This window comes from Camelina sativa, chromosome 15 (genome assembly GCF_030686135.1).
Source record: "Camelina sativa cultivar CO46 ecotype springtype chromosome 15, ASM3068613v1".
In the NCBI taxonomy this organism is placed as follows: domain Eukaryota; kingdom Viridiplantae; phylum Streptophyta; class Magnoliopsida; order Brassicales; family Brassicaceae; genus Camelina; species Camelina sativa.
In genome coordinates, this window is record NC_141894.1 from 16,602,527 (window position 1) to 16,620,150 (window position 17,624).

The following is a 17,624-nucleotide window of genomic DNA, read 5'->3' on the forward strand; positions in this document are numbered from 1 at the left end:
ATAGTAAATAATACATGACAGAGAGAATCAGCAAATAAAAAAAAATATGCATGAAACACTTTTTTTTTTTCCAAATTCCTTATTTAAGTTTTTTTCTTTTTTTTTCTTACAGTAGTCATAATAATATAAAAATTATAAAAGGAAAAAAAAAAAAAAAAAAAGTACGGCGGTGGATTCAGGCCCTTGCCGCAAAAGCAAAAGCATCGCACCACCGTTTTATAAAAACATCTCAAATCTCTTTCTCTCTCTTTCTCCTTATCTTGTGATAACAATGGCCGAACCTACGGATGCTACTACGGTGAAGAACGACGAACCACCAGAAGAAGAAGAAATCTCCGATCAATTTCTCTGCTGCGTTTGCCTGTAAGCTCGTTTTCTATTTTCAACCCCCTTCTTCTTCTTCTTCTTCTTCTTCTTTATCAATCTTTCTGGTTCGCCTCTTGCAAAAAATCCCCCTAATTTTGTGAATCATTAGGTTAATTTGTTGGGGGTTGAAATTAGAGTATAGCTAATTCGAAATTAAAAAAAAAAAAAAAAAAAAAAAAAAAAATCTCCGTTGTTCTGAGTCTGACGATATGTTAGGTTTGATCCTAACCAAAGTAACCAGAAGGTAGGATTAAGAAGAAGAGATTAGAAGAGAGAGAAAGAGAGAGGCAGGAGAGGATAATGTTGATGATTAATTTCCTTGATACCATAACCCTAAATGGGAACCAAAGTTAAATACAAGAGTACTGTTATTAAAACGACAACGCATTGAACAAACACACACAATGCTCTTCTTTTATTCTCAAACCTTCTCCTTCAACCCGAGGCCTTCTTCCCCTTAGCCACTTTTAACTTCATTCTTCTTCTCCTATTGCCTTGCTCGTCTACCCTTGGTTCTCAGTTTCTTTCTCATAAATGCCACCGGTATCCGTAGTCTATCAATACTCCCCCGCAGAAAAGTGACCTTGTCCTCAAGGTCAAAGTCCGGAAACTGCTCCATGAGATTCGTTAAGGGTTCCCAGGTCGATTCCAAGGCTGGTAACCCTTTCCATTGGACTAAGACCTCAGCTGTAGCTCCATCATTTGACCTGCGAATGTCTAGCAAGGATTCTGGCTCTGTCGCCCATTCTAGATTGTGAGTGAGGATGGGAGGCAAGGCTTGTGTAACGCATGAGCTGGGCAGTGTCAACTTGAGTTGGGAGACATGAAAGACTGGATGGATATTGCTGTGGGAGGGCAAGTCCAATTTGTACGCCACTCTACCAATCTTCTCCACGATCTGATAGGGACCAAAATACCTTTGTGCTAGTTTCTCATTCCTCCTCTGCACCAGAGAACTTTGACGATAGGGTCTCAGTTTAAGGTAAACCCAATCTCCCACACTCAGCTCAACGTTGCGACGATGTTTATTGGCTTCTTTCTGCATTCGCAACTGTGCCAACTCCATGTTTTCACGCAGTTCAACCAATAAACTATTTCTGTCCTTCAACAACTCATCTACCACGGCGTTTGCGGCAGGAGTGTCCCCATATCGCAAGAGTTTTGGAGGCTCTCTTCCGTAGACAGCAAAGAAGGGAGTCATCTTGATGGTTGAGTGATACGACGTGTTATACCAATATTCGGCCCAAGGAAGCCATTGTGCCCAGGATGATGGTCGTCGACTAGCAAAACACCGCAGATATGTTTCGAGGCAACGGTTTACCACCTCTGTTTGGCCATCAGTTTGGGGGTGGTAAGCAGTGCTTCTTTTCAACTGTGTGCCCTGCAACTTGAACAATTCAGACCAGAAGTTACTTAAGAAAATACGGTCCCGGTCAGACACCATCGATTGAGGAAACCCGTGCAACTTCACCACTTCTCGAATAAAAGCTTCTGCCACTGTTTTAGCTGTATAGGGATGTTTTAATCCGATGAAATGGCTGTACTTGGTTAGCCGGTCGACCACTACTAGCACAGAGTTGAAACCCTTGGAGGTTGGTAATCCTTCCACAAAGTCAAGGCTAATATCCGACCAAGTTTGTTGAGGAATGGGTAAGGGTGCGAGCAGACCAGCAGGCGAAAGTGTGGAATACTTGTTTTCCTGACATGTCTGACAATTGGATATAAACTGCAGCACGTCCTTGCGCATACCTCTCCAAGTGACTTCGGAAGCTAACCGTTTAAAAGTCTTTAGAGCTCCTTCATGCCCTCCTATCTCGCTTGCATGAAATTGCTCCAAAAGTTTTGGAATGAAGGGAGATCCTCTCGGTATAACCAGGCTGCCTTGGCGTAAGAGCATCCCTTTTTCCAAGCTGTAACCCGGAACTGTCATACCTTGCTCCAAACTGGTAACCACTGGACCCAATTCTGCATCAGCTTTAATCTGGACCATGAGTTCTGCTTTATCCAAATTCAGAGGGGCTGTGAGTGTTATCTGCATTAACTCCTCAATTACAGGGCGACGAGACAGAGCATCAGCCACCTTGTTCTCAACTCCAGGCTTGTACTCGATACGATAATTTAATCCTATCAACTTTGATGCCCATCTCTGTTGCACCGTGGAGACTGCCTTCTGTTCTAATAAGTGCCGCAGACTACTCTGATCTGTCTTTATCACAAACTCAGCTCCCACCAAATAATGCTTCCATTTAGTCACCGCCTTCACGATAGCAAGCAACTCCCTCTCGTAGACAGACTTGGTGCGACCTGAAGAGGAGAAAGCTTGACTGAGAAACGCAATGGGTCTCTTGTTCTGTGACAATACGGCTCCAATACCCAGACCCGATGCATCAGTCTCTACCGTGAACTCCCTCTTGAAATCAGGCAAGGCTAAGACCGGTAAGGTGGTGACTGCCTGCTTAAGCTCCTGGAAGGCAGCAGTAGCCATAGCTGACCATGAGAATCCCTCCTTCTTCAATAACTCGGTTAAAGGTCGTGCAATGAGGCCATAGTTTTTCACGAATCGCCTGTAGTAGCCCGTAAGTCCCAAGAAACCTCGCAATTCTGTGACATTTTTGGGTAAGGGCCAGGACAACATCGCTTGTATTTTCGCAGGATCAGCCGCTACGCCTTCAGCTGATATTATATGTCCCAAATAAGCAACCTCCGTGTTGCCAAACGAACATTTCTTGGCATTGGCAAAGAACTTGTGTTGAGCCATCAATTGTAAGACCAACTCCAAGTGCTTCAAGTGCTCCTCCAGGTTTGGACTGTATATTAGGATGTCATCAAAAAATACCAGTACAAACTTCCTGAGATAGGGGCGAAATAGGTCGTTCATAATGCACTGGAAAGTCGATGGAGCATTAGTTAGGCCGAAAGGCATAACTAAAAACTCATAGTGGCCCTGATGAGTGCGGAAAGCCGTCTTCTCGATATCAGAACTCTTCATCCTGATCTGATGATAGCCAGATTTGAGGTCCAATTTTGAGAACAATGCAGCTCCTTGCAGCTCATCGAGAAGTTCTTCTATCACTGGAATGGGATATCTATCGGGAATGGTGGCGTTATTGAGTGCCCGATAATCCACACAAAACCGCCAGCCTCCATCACGCTTCTTAACCAACAACACAGGACTCGAATATGGACTCACACTAGGCCTGATGATTTGAGCCTCAAGCATCTCCTTGACTAACTTTTCAATCTCATTTTTCTGGGCAAAGGAGTATCTGTACGGTCTCATATTGACAGGAGAGGTACCTGCTTTGAGTATGATGGCATGTTCTCTGCTCCGGGTAGGAGGTAGCTGAGCTGGCATCGCAAACACTTCTCCAAAACGACCTACCACCTTGTCAACAGCCTCTATTTGATCCGTCTTCTTCTCTGCAGGATCCTCATTTTCAAACAAGGTAGTCAACTCTAGGAGATATGCTTCGCCTTTTCTTTTAAGTATTCTCTCCATCGAGTTTATTGAGACTTGTCCTTTGCTAAGCGCAGGGTCCCCTTTTATAGTCACCCACTGAACGCCAATCTTCCAACTAAGCGTCCTATTCAACCAGTTTATCCTGGTATCGCCCAGGGTATCCAACCATGAGTACCCCAAAATAACATCCGTAGTTCCCAGATCAAACACCCTGAACTCCCCCACGATCTGAATTCCTTGGATATCCAGAACCTGTCCAGCACACTTGCCCTGTCCCTTTAATATCTGACCTCCAGCCACCCGGACGCCAAACTTCTTGTTACTCGTAACGGGTAGCTGCAACTCCTTCACCACCCTATCCGAGATAAAGTTACTAGTAGCCCCCGAGTCAATGAAAACCACCACAGGCTTATTCCCAATCTTACCCATCATTTTCATGGAGTTTTCATCAGACCGGCCGGACATTGCTCCCAATGATAATGTCACTACCTCATGAAGTTCTTCCTGATCCTCCCCCAGATCCTCAACTTCAAAGAACTCCTCTTCCTCCACTTCCAGGCTCTTAAGCTTTTGTTGTTTACATCTATGGCCAGGAACCCACCTATCACCACAGTTTCGACAAGGGTTGGTGTTCCGCGGCTCGCTTGCACCACTCACCTTCCGTGTGTCTCTGCTGTAGTCATTCGTTCTCTTGTGTCCCGAAGATTCATGACCATACTGCCCACTAAATGAATGGCGTTGAGCTAGTTTAGCTTGATAACTGGCCTTTTCATTTTCCTGTGTTTCAATCAAACGAGCACTATCCACCAGCTCCGTCATATCTAAGGGACGCATACGGACCACCTGATCCCTTATGCTACGTTTCAACCCTTTTAAGAATGCTGATTCCAAGACATCATCTGAAACATGGGGTAGCTCGACTGCTAACTCCTCAAATCGCTCTCTGTATTCAGCTACACTCCCTTGTTGTGTTATAGACAAAAGATAGTCCAGAGTCGACTGACCTCTACCAGCACCAAATCGACTTTTGAAACGCTCACAAAAATCCTTCCATGTGCGGATGCGCGCTCTACCATGGATCAATCTCCACCAAGTTATAGCACACCCGGTCATGTGCGAAACCGCTTGGTCTATCCACTCTGTCTCCGGCGTGTTGTTCCGCTCAAAACACTTCTCCACTCGAAACAACCAGTCATCCGGGTTAAGCCCTTCGTAGTATGGTAACTCCACTGCTTTGTTGTACTCCGAATAGGCTCTAGTGTAAGACCCGCGTGGATCCGTCGGTGGTGTGTGGTACATAAGCTCTGTCGGCCGCATCTGGGTATCTCGCGGTGGTAAGGGCAAGATCCCGTCGTGATTGACACTCGCCGAACCAACAGCTGGTGACGGCGTGACGTGTTGTTGTACCCCCGGCGATGGACTCGAAAACCCTGGGTTCGCCGAGTCAAGAGGAACCCCATAGACCTGGTTCCGGAGGATCTTCTCTACTGACACCTTGAGAAACTCCAGAATCTTGTCATGGTGATCCACCCGTTGTTCTAGCGAGAGCGGCTGAACCGTAGTCGTTGTAGCCTCCGATTCGGGTTCAGATTCGATAGCTGGTCGTTGCGGAGCCATCGTCTCACTCAAACAATGAAAGCACCAAATGTTAGGTTTGATCCTAACCAAAGTAACCAGAAGGTAGGATTAAGAAGAAGAGATTAGAAGAGAGAGAAAGAGAGAGGCAGGAGAGGATAATGTTGATGATTAATTTCCTTGATACCATAACCCTAAATGGGAACCAAAGTTAAATACAAGAGTACTGTTATTAAAACGACAACGCATTGAACAAACACACACAATGCTCTTCTTTTATTCTCAAACCTTCTCCTTCAACCTGAGGCCTTCTTCCCCTTAGCCACTTTTAACTTCATTCTTCTTCTCCCATTGCCTTGCTCGTCTACCCTTGGTTCTCAGTTTCTTTCTCATAAATGCCACCGGTATCCGTAGTCTATCACGATATCGAGATTATCTCTCCGACGATTTTATGATTTTGGAGCTCCTTAATCTCGTCTATATCGTAAATCGTATAGCGTAATTATACTATATTTGAATGATTAAATCAGCTATTTCGTTAAATTCATGGATTGAAGAATCTGTTTGTTTATTATGGTCATTTACGTATGTTGAGAAGACGACTCTAATGCATAAGATATTGTGTTGTTGCTTCTTTCTTGGTGCAGGGAACTTCTTTACAAACCAATTGTGTTATGTAAGTTGTTGACTAAGTCGTAAGAACACTCTTCAAGTCTCATTTTCTCCTTTGTGTTTTTTTTTGTTTTAATGACTTGGTTTTCTAATGCTTATTTTGGATGGTAATGATAGCTTGTGGTCATCTATCATGTTTCTGGTGTGTACATAAGTCCATGAATGGCTTCCGCGAGTCTCATTGTCCGATTTGTAGGGATCCGTATGTTCACTTTCCTTCTGTGTGTCAGAAGCTTCATTTCCTGTTGAAGAAGATATACCCACTTGCGCATAAGAAGAGGGAAGAACAAGTCTTAAGTGAGTCCTTCCTTCGCTTATATTTTTAAAGAGTTCGTACTCGGTCAAAAGTTTTGATTTGATCGTATGCAAGTGTCATTTATTAGGTGTGCATTTTGCTGATTATAATTTGTTTATATTTTCAGCGGAAGAACAAGGACAAAATTGCTTTTCCCCGCAGATTGATGTTGTTTTGGATAAGGCAAATGCTAAGGATGAGTCTGGATGTAGCGGAGATTCTCTAAATGTCTCTTGTGAGTGTACTGCACTTGAGATCCATCTTTCTGCTGAATTTTACTTTTGCTTTCTATTAAACTGCTTTACACTTGGGTATTTAGATAAACAAAAGGTGGACAGTCCCTGTATCCCCAGCAATCAAGAACCCACAGATGCACATAGTCTTAATGCTCATGAGAATGGGTTACTTAAGAATAGCAGTGCCAGTAAGCAAATTTCAAAAGATGATTTGCTCTGTTCAGCGTGTAAGGAGCTGCTCGTGCGACCCGTAGTTCTCAATTGTGGGCATGGTATTATCTTACCTTTTTGCTTGTGATAAATATTTCAACTTTCTGCCGCTTGAGAATATCATCTTCAAATTTTCTAATGTGCTAATTTCTTGTCTAATCCTCTTTGCAGTGTATTGCGAAGGATGTGTAGTAGATATGGCTGAACAAAGCGAAAAGATCAAATGTCAAGAGTGTAATGTTTGCGACCCTAGAGGATTTCCAAAAGTTTGTTTGATTCTTGAACAGCTTTTGGAAGAAAATTTTCCTGAAGAATACAATTCAAGGAGAAGTGGTGGGATTCGGAAAACTCTTGCTCATAATAGCAAAGGAAGTAAGTCCTACATCTATGCCTTGAATCAGTTTGTAGTGTTCCCTCACACCTTATTTCTTGTTATTACATTGGAATATGTAAGACCTATATGGACACAAAGACTCATAGTCTGTACTCCTTTTCATTTTATATTTAGATTATCAAAACTATCACAAAGAAGGCCCATCTTTATCAAACGATGAAAACAATGATCTTCCTTGGTTGGCAAACCCTGGTTCTAATGTCCACATCGGTGCTGGTTGTGATTCTTGCGGAGTAAGTGCATTGTTATCTAAACTTCTTTTTTAGTAGGTAGGATCAAGATTAATGTGAATCGTAATGTGTGACATTGGCGTGCAGGTGTTTCCAATCATAGGGGATAGATACAGATGCCAAGACTGCGAGGGAATTGGGTATGACCTTTGCAAAGAGTGTTACGAGACTCCTTTGAAAGTTCCAGGGAGATTTAACCAGCAACACACTCCAGATCACAGGCTTGAGCTGGAGGAGGCTCCTCAGCTGGCGGGGGCTCCTCAGTGGGCGGATGTTCCTCAGCTTATGATCAGTATCAATTCTACTGCCTATATTCTCGGACCTTCGATTAACTCATTGGAAGGGGTGGATACAGATGAGGGCGAGGAAGGGCCACCTGGTTCCTCTAATGAGTCATCAAGCACAGAATGAATTTGTGTTTGCGTTTGTTATTAATATTTATTGTATATTGTCTATGGTTTTTAACATTTTAAACTAAGTTTATTTCTTACGAGCGTAAAAAGAAAACATACAACAGAAAAAAAAAAAAAAAAAAAAAAAAAAAAAAAAAAAACATGTTGTTGCAAGTTTTATTATTATATATGTTGTTGTTTGTGTGTATATTATGCAAAAAAAAAAAAAAAAAAAAAAAAAAAAAAAAAAAAAAAATCTACAAGGAATTGAAGATATTCTATCCTCTATATATTAATAGAGAAGCAGATTTTTTCATGCCGCCAGAGAGCTCATAACACTTTTTAGCAAAATAACCTTAAAATTTTTAATTAATTATAGTTCTATGCCATTGTATTTATTTTCAAAACAATTAACTGAATAATAATTAGATATGTCATCATTTTTCACACAAATTTATTAGTAAAGCAAAATTTCACTAAAATTTACTTATAAATATACAAGTCAAAATTATATTGATTTCTTAAAATTAATATAAATATTAATTTCTTAAAATCAATATAAGTAAAATATTCTAAAAAGCTATAAAAACATATCAATTAATATAAAGTTAATAAAAATAAAGAACATATAACTTATTAAACATATAAATTATTAACATAATCATATAAAAACAAAATGTTATATGTTGGTATTATTACCATAATAATTTAAATAACAAGCTTTTAATAGTTATTAAAATGGATTATAAAAAGAAGTATATGGAAGTATATTACCCCTGAAATATCTCTAACTCATTAAAAGAAACTTAATTCCCAATAAATATAGATTTATATATATTCATAAATAACTATAAAAATAACAACAAATTAGAGGATATCATGATGTGTGATTATTTATATATATCTAAGTATGTAAACTAATTAATCTCAACATTTAGTGTGATTATTTATAAAAAATGGAAATATTAATAACCGAATAGGAATATATGTTCTAATTGTATATTCATTTATATGCTACTAAAAATGAATGAGACAATAACCCTTATCATTATAAATAAACTTAGTACCCAAAAAAAATCATAATATATTTAAAATGAGTGATTGTTAGATTATGCAAAATTGTTATAGTTACTCAACAAACCATAAATATAAATTTGATTTTTAAAACACATGAAAATATATATATTGCCATAAATTGTAACATTTTATAAATATTTTCTTTACCATGTTCACGTATTTCACAGGTGAAATGCATTCTTTCACGAATACGTTGATTTTAGAATTTCATTAATTTTTTCATAATGGATTTTTTTTGGTAATAATCTGTTATTTATAGAAAATATTAACAAATAGACTAACTCAAAAGATTTATATAGAATCAAAAATATTAAATCAATAAATTAGATTATCTTCAGAAAATTTAGTTCAGAATCTGATTGTTACCAACATATAATAAAATTGAATAATTAAACAACCGAGTAATTTAGTATATGTTGTTATGGTTACGTAAGAAACATGCAAAATTGTTATGATTACAAAATAAAACATAAGAAAATATGAATTTGATTTTTAAACCACACAAAAGATATGTTGCAATAAATAGTAACATTTTATCAATATTTTCTCTACCAGAAAACCTCTTACACATTCAAAGATTTTACGGATGAAACATACTTTTTACACAAAAAAATGCAGCTTTAAATAAATAAATAAACTTAAGTTACATAATATGTTTGACACAAACAGATATTGGTTTAGGATAATAATTTTACTTATAATAATTTTTTAAAAATCGATTTATTCCGTTGTTACCTAGTTAAAATTTATTTGTCATGTATAGGCTTATAGTATTATACATGCTTTGTATAGATTTGCTTGAAGTTTTTTTGCTAAATAGTAGTAACTAGATCAAGGGGGTCACATCCATCAGGGTGAAAGATTCTCTCCTCTGAGACATAATATGTTTGATACAAACAGATATTGGTTTAGGATAATAATTTTACTTATAATAATTTTTTAAAAATTGATTTATTCCGTTGTTACCTAGTTAAAATTTATTTGTGATGTATAGGCTTATAGTATTATACATGCTTTGTATAGATTTGCTTGAAGTTTTTTTTGCTAAATAGTAGTAACTGGATCAAGGGGGTCACACCCATCTGAGTGCGTGTGAGGCAGCTACGATGTGATTGGTCCGAGTGTGTGTGTGGGACTCACAACTGATCTTCCGTCGGAACTCGTTTCTCGGGTTCTGTCTTTTTTTTATTGAAATACTTTATTATAAAAACAAAAGAAAAAAATGTTTTTTTAGTATGCGTGTGTGGTAACAGTTTTTTTTTTTTTTTGGCGCCCTGAGAAAAAGGGCGGGAGGACGTGAAGAGTGTTTATTGCAGATCTTTTATTTTATTTTTACTTTTGGCTTTTTTTTTTCACTGATTTTTTGGGGATTCGGTAGCTTCGAGATCTGAGCTGTTTCATGATTGCCGTGAGTCATCGCACGTGTGCCTTCGATCGTTCTACGGTTAAATTAGTTTACCAAGCTGTTTTCTGAAAATATTGTTGAGGTTTTTTATAAAAAAAAAATGTTGTGGTCTTCAAACTGCTAATTTTGTCTTCGTATTTTGGATGAACAAAGATTTGTGATAAGATTTATGAGTATATAGTATTTGTCATCCGTGCCATTGGAAGCGTATAAAAATCATGATTTGTATGAGAAATTGAGAATCATGGACCCTTTTACTGTTTTATATCTTCGATAACAAAATTACAGAGACAAATCATGAGATTACTGCAAGTTTTTGAGGATTTTTATGCAATTCATTTTTGAGGACTTTTATGCAATTCATCTTTCTTACCCATAATGAAATTTTTTTTTTTTTGTCAAACTTTATGTTAACTTTGAAAACTAATTTGCGAGAAGATGAACTGAAAAGCTTCAATTGAACAAAAGAAAAACTGGTCTCTAAATATACCTTGATACAACTGGAAACCGAGAAATAAGCAACTAAGCTAACTGCAACAAAACACGTTCAACGTGTAGCTAGTCTACTCCTATAAACAAGGATGATTTATTCAACAAAGAAAACAACTAGAAACAGAGTAGTCCGAAGCTTTTGGTTTTATTCTTCATTCCCTCCTTTAAACTGGAATGCCTCCTTTCCAGTTTACACTTCCTTAGCGCACACTCCCATCCTGCTCCTAAGCTTCTCAAACACCTCGAGCTTCACAGCTTTCGTCATTATATCCACTATCTGATCTTTCGTTCCGCAGTAGTCGAGTTGAATAGTCCCCTAATTCACCAACTCTCTTAAATAATGAAACCTGACATGAATGTGCTTACTCCTCCCATGTAGCACCGGATTTTTTGACAACTTTATAGTGGAACTATTGTCGCAAAACAGAACTGTCCCTTCCTCTTGTTCGAACCCGATTTCTGACAGAACATTCCTGAGCCAAACTGTTTGACATGCTCCATAGGCTGCTGAAACAAACTTTGCTTCAGTGGTGGACAATGTCACAATCGGTTGTTTTTTAGAAGCCCATGAAACCGCTGCTCCTCCCAACATAAAGAAGTATCCGGAGGTACTTTTAAAGTCATCAACATCACCTGCATAATCACTATCCACATAACTGACCAGCTTTTGTTCTCCTCCATACTTGTATTGAATGCCAAACTCTCGTGTTTCCTGAATGTATCTCAGAATTCTCTTCACTGCAGCCATATGCTGCTCATTCGGACTTTCCATATATCTGCTAACCAAATTTACTGAGTAAACTAAATCTGGTCTTGTAGCGGTTAAATACCTGAGACTGCCTACGAGCTGCTTGAATGTCGTAGGATTCACCTCGTCTCCTGCTCCTGCCTTACTCAACTTAAGACCTGGAACCATGGGGTTTTTAACAGCAGTGCAATTCTCCATTCCATACTTTTGTAGAGTTTCTTCTGCATACTTCCTCTGATTTATAAATATCCCCTTCTCATCCTGAACAACCTCCACTCCCAAGAAGTACTTCATTTTTCCTAGGTCCGTCATCGAGAACTCACTCATCATTGAGCTCTTAAACTCCTCAAGCATCCTAGTCGAGTTTCCCGTATAAATGAGGTCATCGACATACAGACTTACAATGAGACAGTGCTCTTCTTCCCTCTTAACAAACAGCATGTGCTCACAGTAGCATTTTTCAAAGCCTTCCTTCTGGAAATAACCTTCAATGCGAATATACCAAGCTCTTGGAGCTTGTTTCAGACCGTATAGTGCTTTCTTCAATCTGTAAACCTTCTCTGTTTCTTCGCTAACCTCAAAACCTTTAGGTTGCTCTACGAAGACCGTCTCCATCAATTCTCCGTGTAGGAATGCGCTTTTAAAATCTAGTTGGTAAACAGTCCAACCGTTCTCTGGAGCTTTGCTCAGTATTACTCTTATAGTGTCCCATCTAGCAACTGGTGCAAAAACTTCATGAAAATCTACTCCTTCTTTCTGATGATAGCCTTTTGCAACCAGTCTTGCCTTGAACTTATCAATCTCTCCATTCTCGTTGAGTTTGGTTTTGAACACCCATTTTACCCCGATCACCTTAGCTCCTTCTGGTAACTCAACTAGTTCCCAAGTGTTGTTTTCATCTATAGCAGCAATCTCCTTCTCCATTGCTTTTCTCCACACTTCTTCTTGTGTTGCTTCCTCATAGCTCTTAGGATCCTCTATGAAGAGTGCTAGTATCTCTCCTTCTTCTTCTGTCACCAAGAAACCAGCACCTTTAGTGTCAAAATCTTTGAACCACACTGGTCTCTTAATCGCTCTCTTAGATCCTTCTCTGACATGATTTTGAGCTTCTGCGATTGGTTCTGCTTCCTCGACTGGTTCTGCTTCCTCTCTCACTGCATTTTCTTCTTCCCCAGCTTGATTTTCTCCTCCTACATTCTCTTCTCTCACAGTTTCAATCTCAGAATCATCCCAAGCAAGCTTTTTCTCTTCTTGTTTTTCTTCCCAGTCCCAACCTTTACTCTCATCTAAGTGAACATCTCTGCTAATCACCATTTTCTTCGTTGCAGGGTTATAGAGACGATACGCCTTAGATTCTTTGCTCACTCCGAACATAACACACTTAATACTCTTCTCGTCAAGCTTGATACGCCTTTCATATGGTACAAGAGCATAGGCTACGCTCCCAAAAACTCTAAGATGACACACCGATGGCTTTTGGTTGCTCCACTTTTCTTCTGGTGTGATATCTCCTAACACCTTTGACGGACTTCGATTCAGTATGTGAACAGCATATTGAACAGCTTCTGGCCAGAAACGTCTTGGAACCCCCATCTCCAGCATCATACACCGTGTCATGTTTATGACTGTTCTGTTCTTTCTCTCAGTAATCCCGTTCTGTTGCGGTGTGTATGCAGCTGTGAGTTGACACTTGATACCATACTCTCTGAAATACTCATTAAACTCCTTAAAGTTGAATTCTCCTCCCCTGTCAGAGCGTAGACACACCAACAACTCTCCTAGTTCCCTTTCTACACTAGCTTTGAATTCCTTAAAGACTCTAAAGGCATCTGATTTTTCTGACAAGAGATAAGTCCAGCACTTTCTACTGTAATCATCTATGAAATTGATGATGTACCTTTTTCCACTTTTAGAAACTGGAGTGATTTGTCCACACATGTCAGTGTGAACCAATTGGAGACCACGAGTTGACTTCCACAAGCTTTGTTTCGGAATACTTTCTCGATTCTGCTTTCCTCTCATGCATATATCACACACAGCCTCTTCTGCTTCTTGACTCAGCTTTGGTAGTCCAACCACCATATTCTTTTCTGCTAGCGAACTCAAACCTTTGTTGTTGAGATGCCCATATCTTCTGTGCCATAGGTTGTTTGTCTTCTCCATCACCTGCAGACAGCAACCTTCTTGGGATTCCTTTGCACCTTTGACAACAGCAAGGACCATGAACATTCGATTGCTTGACATTGTAGAGTGCATTATCATTCTTTTCTCCTCTTTGTGCCACACTTCACACACTCCATCTTCAATAATGACTCTTAGCCCTTTCTCCTGCAGCTGTCCTACACTAAGGAGATTGTTCTTCAATCCAGGTACATAATAGAAATCAGAGATCACTTGAATCCTTCCATTGATCTCAAGTCGCAGCTTTCCTCTTCCGTCTACAGACATTCTCCTATCATCTCCCAGCTTCACGTTTCTTTGAAAGGTATTGTCAAGCTCAATAAACCACTCCTTTGAACCACACATGTGATTGCTACAACCTGAGTCGAGGAACCAAACCTGTTCCTTTTCGGTTTTGACCTCCTCAATATGTGCCATCAGAAGCAAGTCTTCCTCCATCTCAACGTAATTTGCTTCCTTGTCCCAATCTGGACATTCAGACTTGTAGTGCCCCATTTTTTGACACTTGAAACACTGCACATGTTCTTTGCCACGGCCTCTCCCTGGATAACCTCCTCTGCCTCTTCCTCTGGCTGGGTATCCTCCTCAGCCTCTACCTTTAATCGGTTTCCATTGCTCTTCAATCTTCAGAACTTTCTCCTCTCCATCATGTCTGATCATGTTTTGCTCATGGACCCTTAAGGAACTTTGCAAACCATCTACAGTCATGCCTTTGATATCCTTTGATTCTTCAATTGCACATACTATGTATGTGAATTTTTCAGCAAGAGTTCTGAGAATCTTCTCAACAATCTTTTCATCAGGCATGTCCTCTCCAAGGTTGCGCATATCATTTGCAATCTCCATCACTCGTGCGAAGTATTCTTCTATTGTCTCGCCATACCTCATCTCAAGGACTTCAAAGCTTCTTCTCAGCCTCTGTAGTTGTGCACTTTGTACCATATCATTCCCTTGGTATTTCTTCTTCATCGATTCCCATAACTCCTTTGATGTGTTCTTCTTGAGAATCGTTTTAGAATCGTCTTATCGATTGAGGCGAAGAGATAGTTCTTCACTTTGTGATCTGTCACCGTCTTCTCGGCTATCTTTTCTTGTAACTCGGTTCTTTGTGCTCTTGACAGAACGGTTCCCATTTCCTGACTTGGGATGCCGGTTTCTATCAAATCCCACCATTCCTTTGATCGGATGAAATCTCCATCAACATTGCCCAGTGCTCGTAGTCGCCATCAAACTTTGGTATGATCATCACGTCTTTGTCGCCCATCGTTTCTCTCAGATTAGTAACAAGCTCTGATACCACTTGTTAACTTTGAAAACTAATTTGCGAGAAGATGAACTGAAAAGCTTCAATTGAACAAAAGAAAAACTGGTCTCTAAATAGACTTTGATACAACTGGAAACCGAGAAATAAGCAACTAAGCTAACTGCAACAAAACACGTTCAACGTGTAGCTAGTCTACTCCTATAAACAAGGATGACTTATTCAACAAAGAAAACAACTAGAAACAAAGTAGTCCGAAACTCTTGGTTTTATTTTTCACCTTACCCATAATGAATAACCTCTCGATCTTTGTATATAAAAAAAAAGCACGGGGCGTTGGGACTTGGGAGTCTCTCTACCCTACTCACCACTCGTATATATGTAATGTAATATGTCTCACGTAACGGTAGGATGAATTATCACGATTCATGTTTCAAAAACAATGACTCCTTAAACCAAAAAAAAAAAAGTTACTCCACAAAGCGAATTTTGTAAGATCAATAATGCTCTGTTGTATTTCATCATAAGAACGTACAAGTATTTATACAGAATTGAGTCGGCTATGATAAATCTTATAATCTAGCAAAGATATACATGAATCATATATTTAACATAATCGTCTAATATTTAGTCTTATCCCAATACTCCCCTTCTAGATGGTGCGTGTAGATCATGAACGCCCATCTTGCCAAGTAGATAATGAAATGAATGTGGTGGTAGCGACTTCGTGAGAATGTCAGCCAGCTGCTCCTTAGTCCGCACATGAGGTGTAATAAGCGTGCCATCCATGACCGCATCCCGAACAAAATGACAATCCACCTCTATATGCTTTGTACGTTCGTGGAAAACAGGGTTGGCAGCGATATGTATCGCAGCCTGACTATCACAATGCAAGTACATCGGAGCCGTCTGTGCAATGCCGATTGTTTGAAGCAACTCTCTGGTCCATTTCAACTCACTAAGAACCAATGCTCTGATACCATGTAAGATCAATAATGCTCTGTTGTATTTCTTATGAGTCGACTATGATAGATCCTATAATCTAGCAAAGATATACATAAATCATATATTTAACATAATCGCCTAATATTTAGTCTTATCCCAATAGATTTGTGGTTGTCAAAAATAATTCCACAAAATAAAAGATGTAGAAAACCAATGAACTTTTATATTTACATTTTATATACTATAGAAACTATAGCTTTTGGTGAAACAAAATTAAGTTTCTATACCTAGATGTGAGTTTTTATTTATTCATTTATGTTATCTATAGAAAGTGGTTAACGGTTTATTTCTACGGTTCTTCTTAACAAAATTTGATTCTATTAAATCTCATTACCTCGCATAGTATGATTGAACTATGGTTTGAGTTTAATTTTGTCGATTAAAAAATATAGTCTAAACTAGGTTTTGACAAATTACCAACAAGTCAACATTTTCTGAAGGACGACCAATCAAAAAGATAATCTTGAGCTTAATATTACAAAGATAACGGCTGTAAGATGATACATCACTGTAGAAGCAAAACCATTGGAGTATTAAAGAGAATAGGATCAGGATCGGAATCCAATGCTAATAAATCCAAAGCAAATACTATATAGTTACATAAGCAGTGATTCAACCCAATAGCGTTGATTTATAAGACACATGTTTAACTCAAGCAAAACAAATTACCGTCAAATGTATCTGAATACAATTAATGTGTACCTTTTTTTGTCAAATGTGATGAATTTTAATAGAATGGTTGACTCTTTTTTTTCTTTCTTTTTAAAACAATAACCTGCCCGAGATCACGACGTTTGAAAGTCTTCTTTTGTTTTGGATTGTTTGTACAAGTTTAACGTTGTTGACTTGTGTGTACCAAATTAATAAAACAATGAAAATGAATGTTAAATGCAATGCCTTTTGTTATCTTAAACCAAAACATATTTGATTCATATAACACAATGGAAATGGCTTTTACATTTTAGTTTTAGGTGTGGAAAGTTCGTTGTTTAAACATGGATGGTCTACCAAAACAATTAATAGCTTATGATCTTTGTTCCCAAAGAACTTGTTACTTTCGGCACCCTTTTAATTATATTTGCTGCATCAACCACTCATAAATCATACTACTACATAATAGCTGAGGGGTTGAATACGCCTTTTTAAATAAATAAATGAATACTTTATACTTTCCAAAAATAAAAAAGTTGAGAAAAGAAATTAAATGTTTTGAGAACTCAAACTCAGGACTCCTAATATGGTTCAAATTTAATTTTAAACTAGAGTTTTAATTTTAATACATAGAATGAATGGTGCACAAAAAAAAAAAGAAGAATGAATGCGGAAATTACTATACAAAATTCAATTCCAATTAAATAAATGTTAGTTATTATTTTTACAATCAATTTTACACACACAAAAAATCCTTACAAAATTTGTGCCTTTTTTTTTAATAGCGTTACACGAACGGTCGAACCCCAACATGGTGACTAGCTAGGGGAAAAGAGCCATTTCATACCCGTACACACTCCGAAAGTGCGAATTGCTACCTGTACAAATAAGGAGTGCCAATTTATACATGTACCCTAAGACATTTCAAATTTCATACATATACTCACAAAATTGAGCCAATTTCACAGTACACG

The 17,624-nt window shown here is 38.5% G+C and overlaps 2 protein-coding genes across 4 annotated transcripts; one reads left to right on the forward strand and one right to left on the reverse strand.

Annotated features, from left to right (window-relative positions):
- Window positions 1–8,016, forward strand: LOC104747044 (E3 ubiquitin-protein ligase PRT1). 3 transcript variants are annotated; one of them, XM_010468612.3, is made up of 8 exons: window positions 1–363; window positions 6,049–6,077; window positions 6,191–6,370; window positions 6,496–6,603; window positions 6,688–6,876; window positions 6,986–7,186; window positions 7,323–7,441; window positions 7,526–8,016. In XM_010468612.3, exons 1-8 carry the CDS (start codon window positions 272–274, stop codon window positions 7,847–7,849), a joined length of 1,242 nt encoding a protein of 413 aa, XP_010466914.2. In that variant the 5' UTR covers window positions 1–271; the 3' UTR covers window positions 7,850–8,016. The 3 variants fall into 3 exon arrangements, with proteins under 3 accessions (XP_010466914.2, XP_087345472.1, XP_087345473.1); XM_087489347.1 differs by lacking the exon at window positions 1–363 and adding an exon at window positions 5,705–5,899; XM_087489346.1 differs by having other exon boundaries at window positions 114–363; window positions 6,496–6,876.
- A 6,302-nt stretch (window positions 8,017–14,318) lies between these two features.
- Window positions 14,319–14,702, reverse strand: LOC104748551 (uncharacterized). The gene has a single exon (XM_010470171.1). It carries the CDS (start codon window positions 14,700–14,702, stop codon window positions 14,319–14,321), a length of 384 nt encoding a protein of 127 aa, XP_010468473.1.
- Between the last annotated feature and the right edge of the window lie 2,922 nt (window positions 14,703–17,624).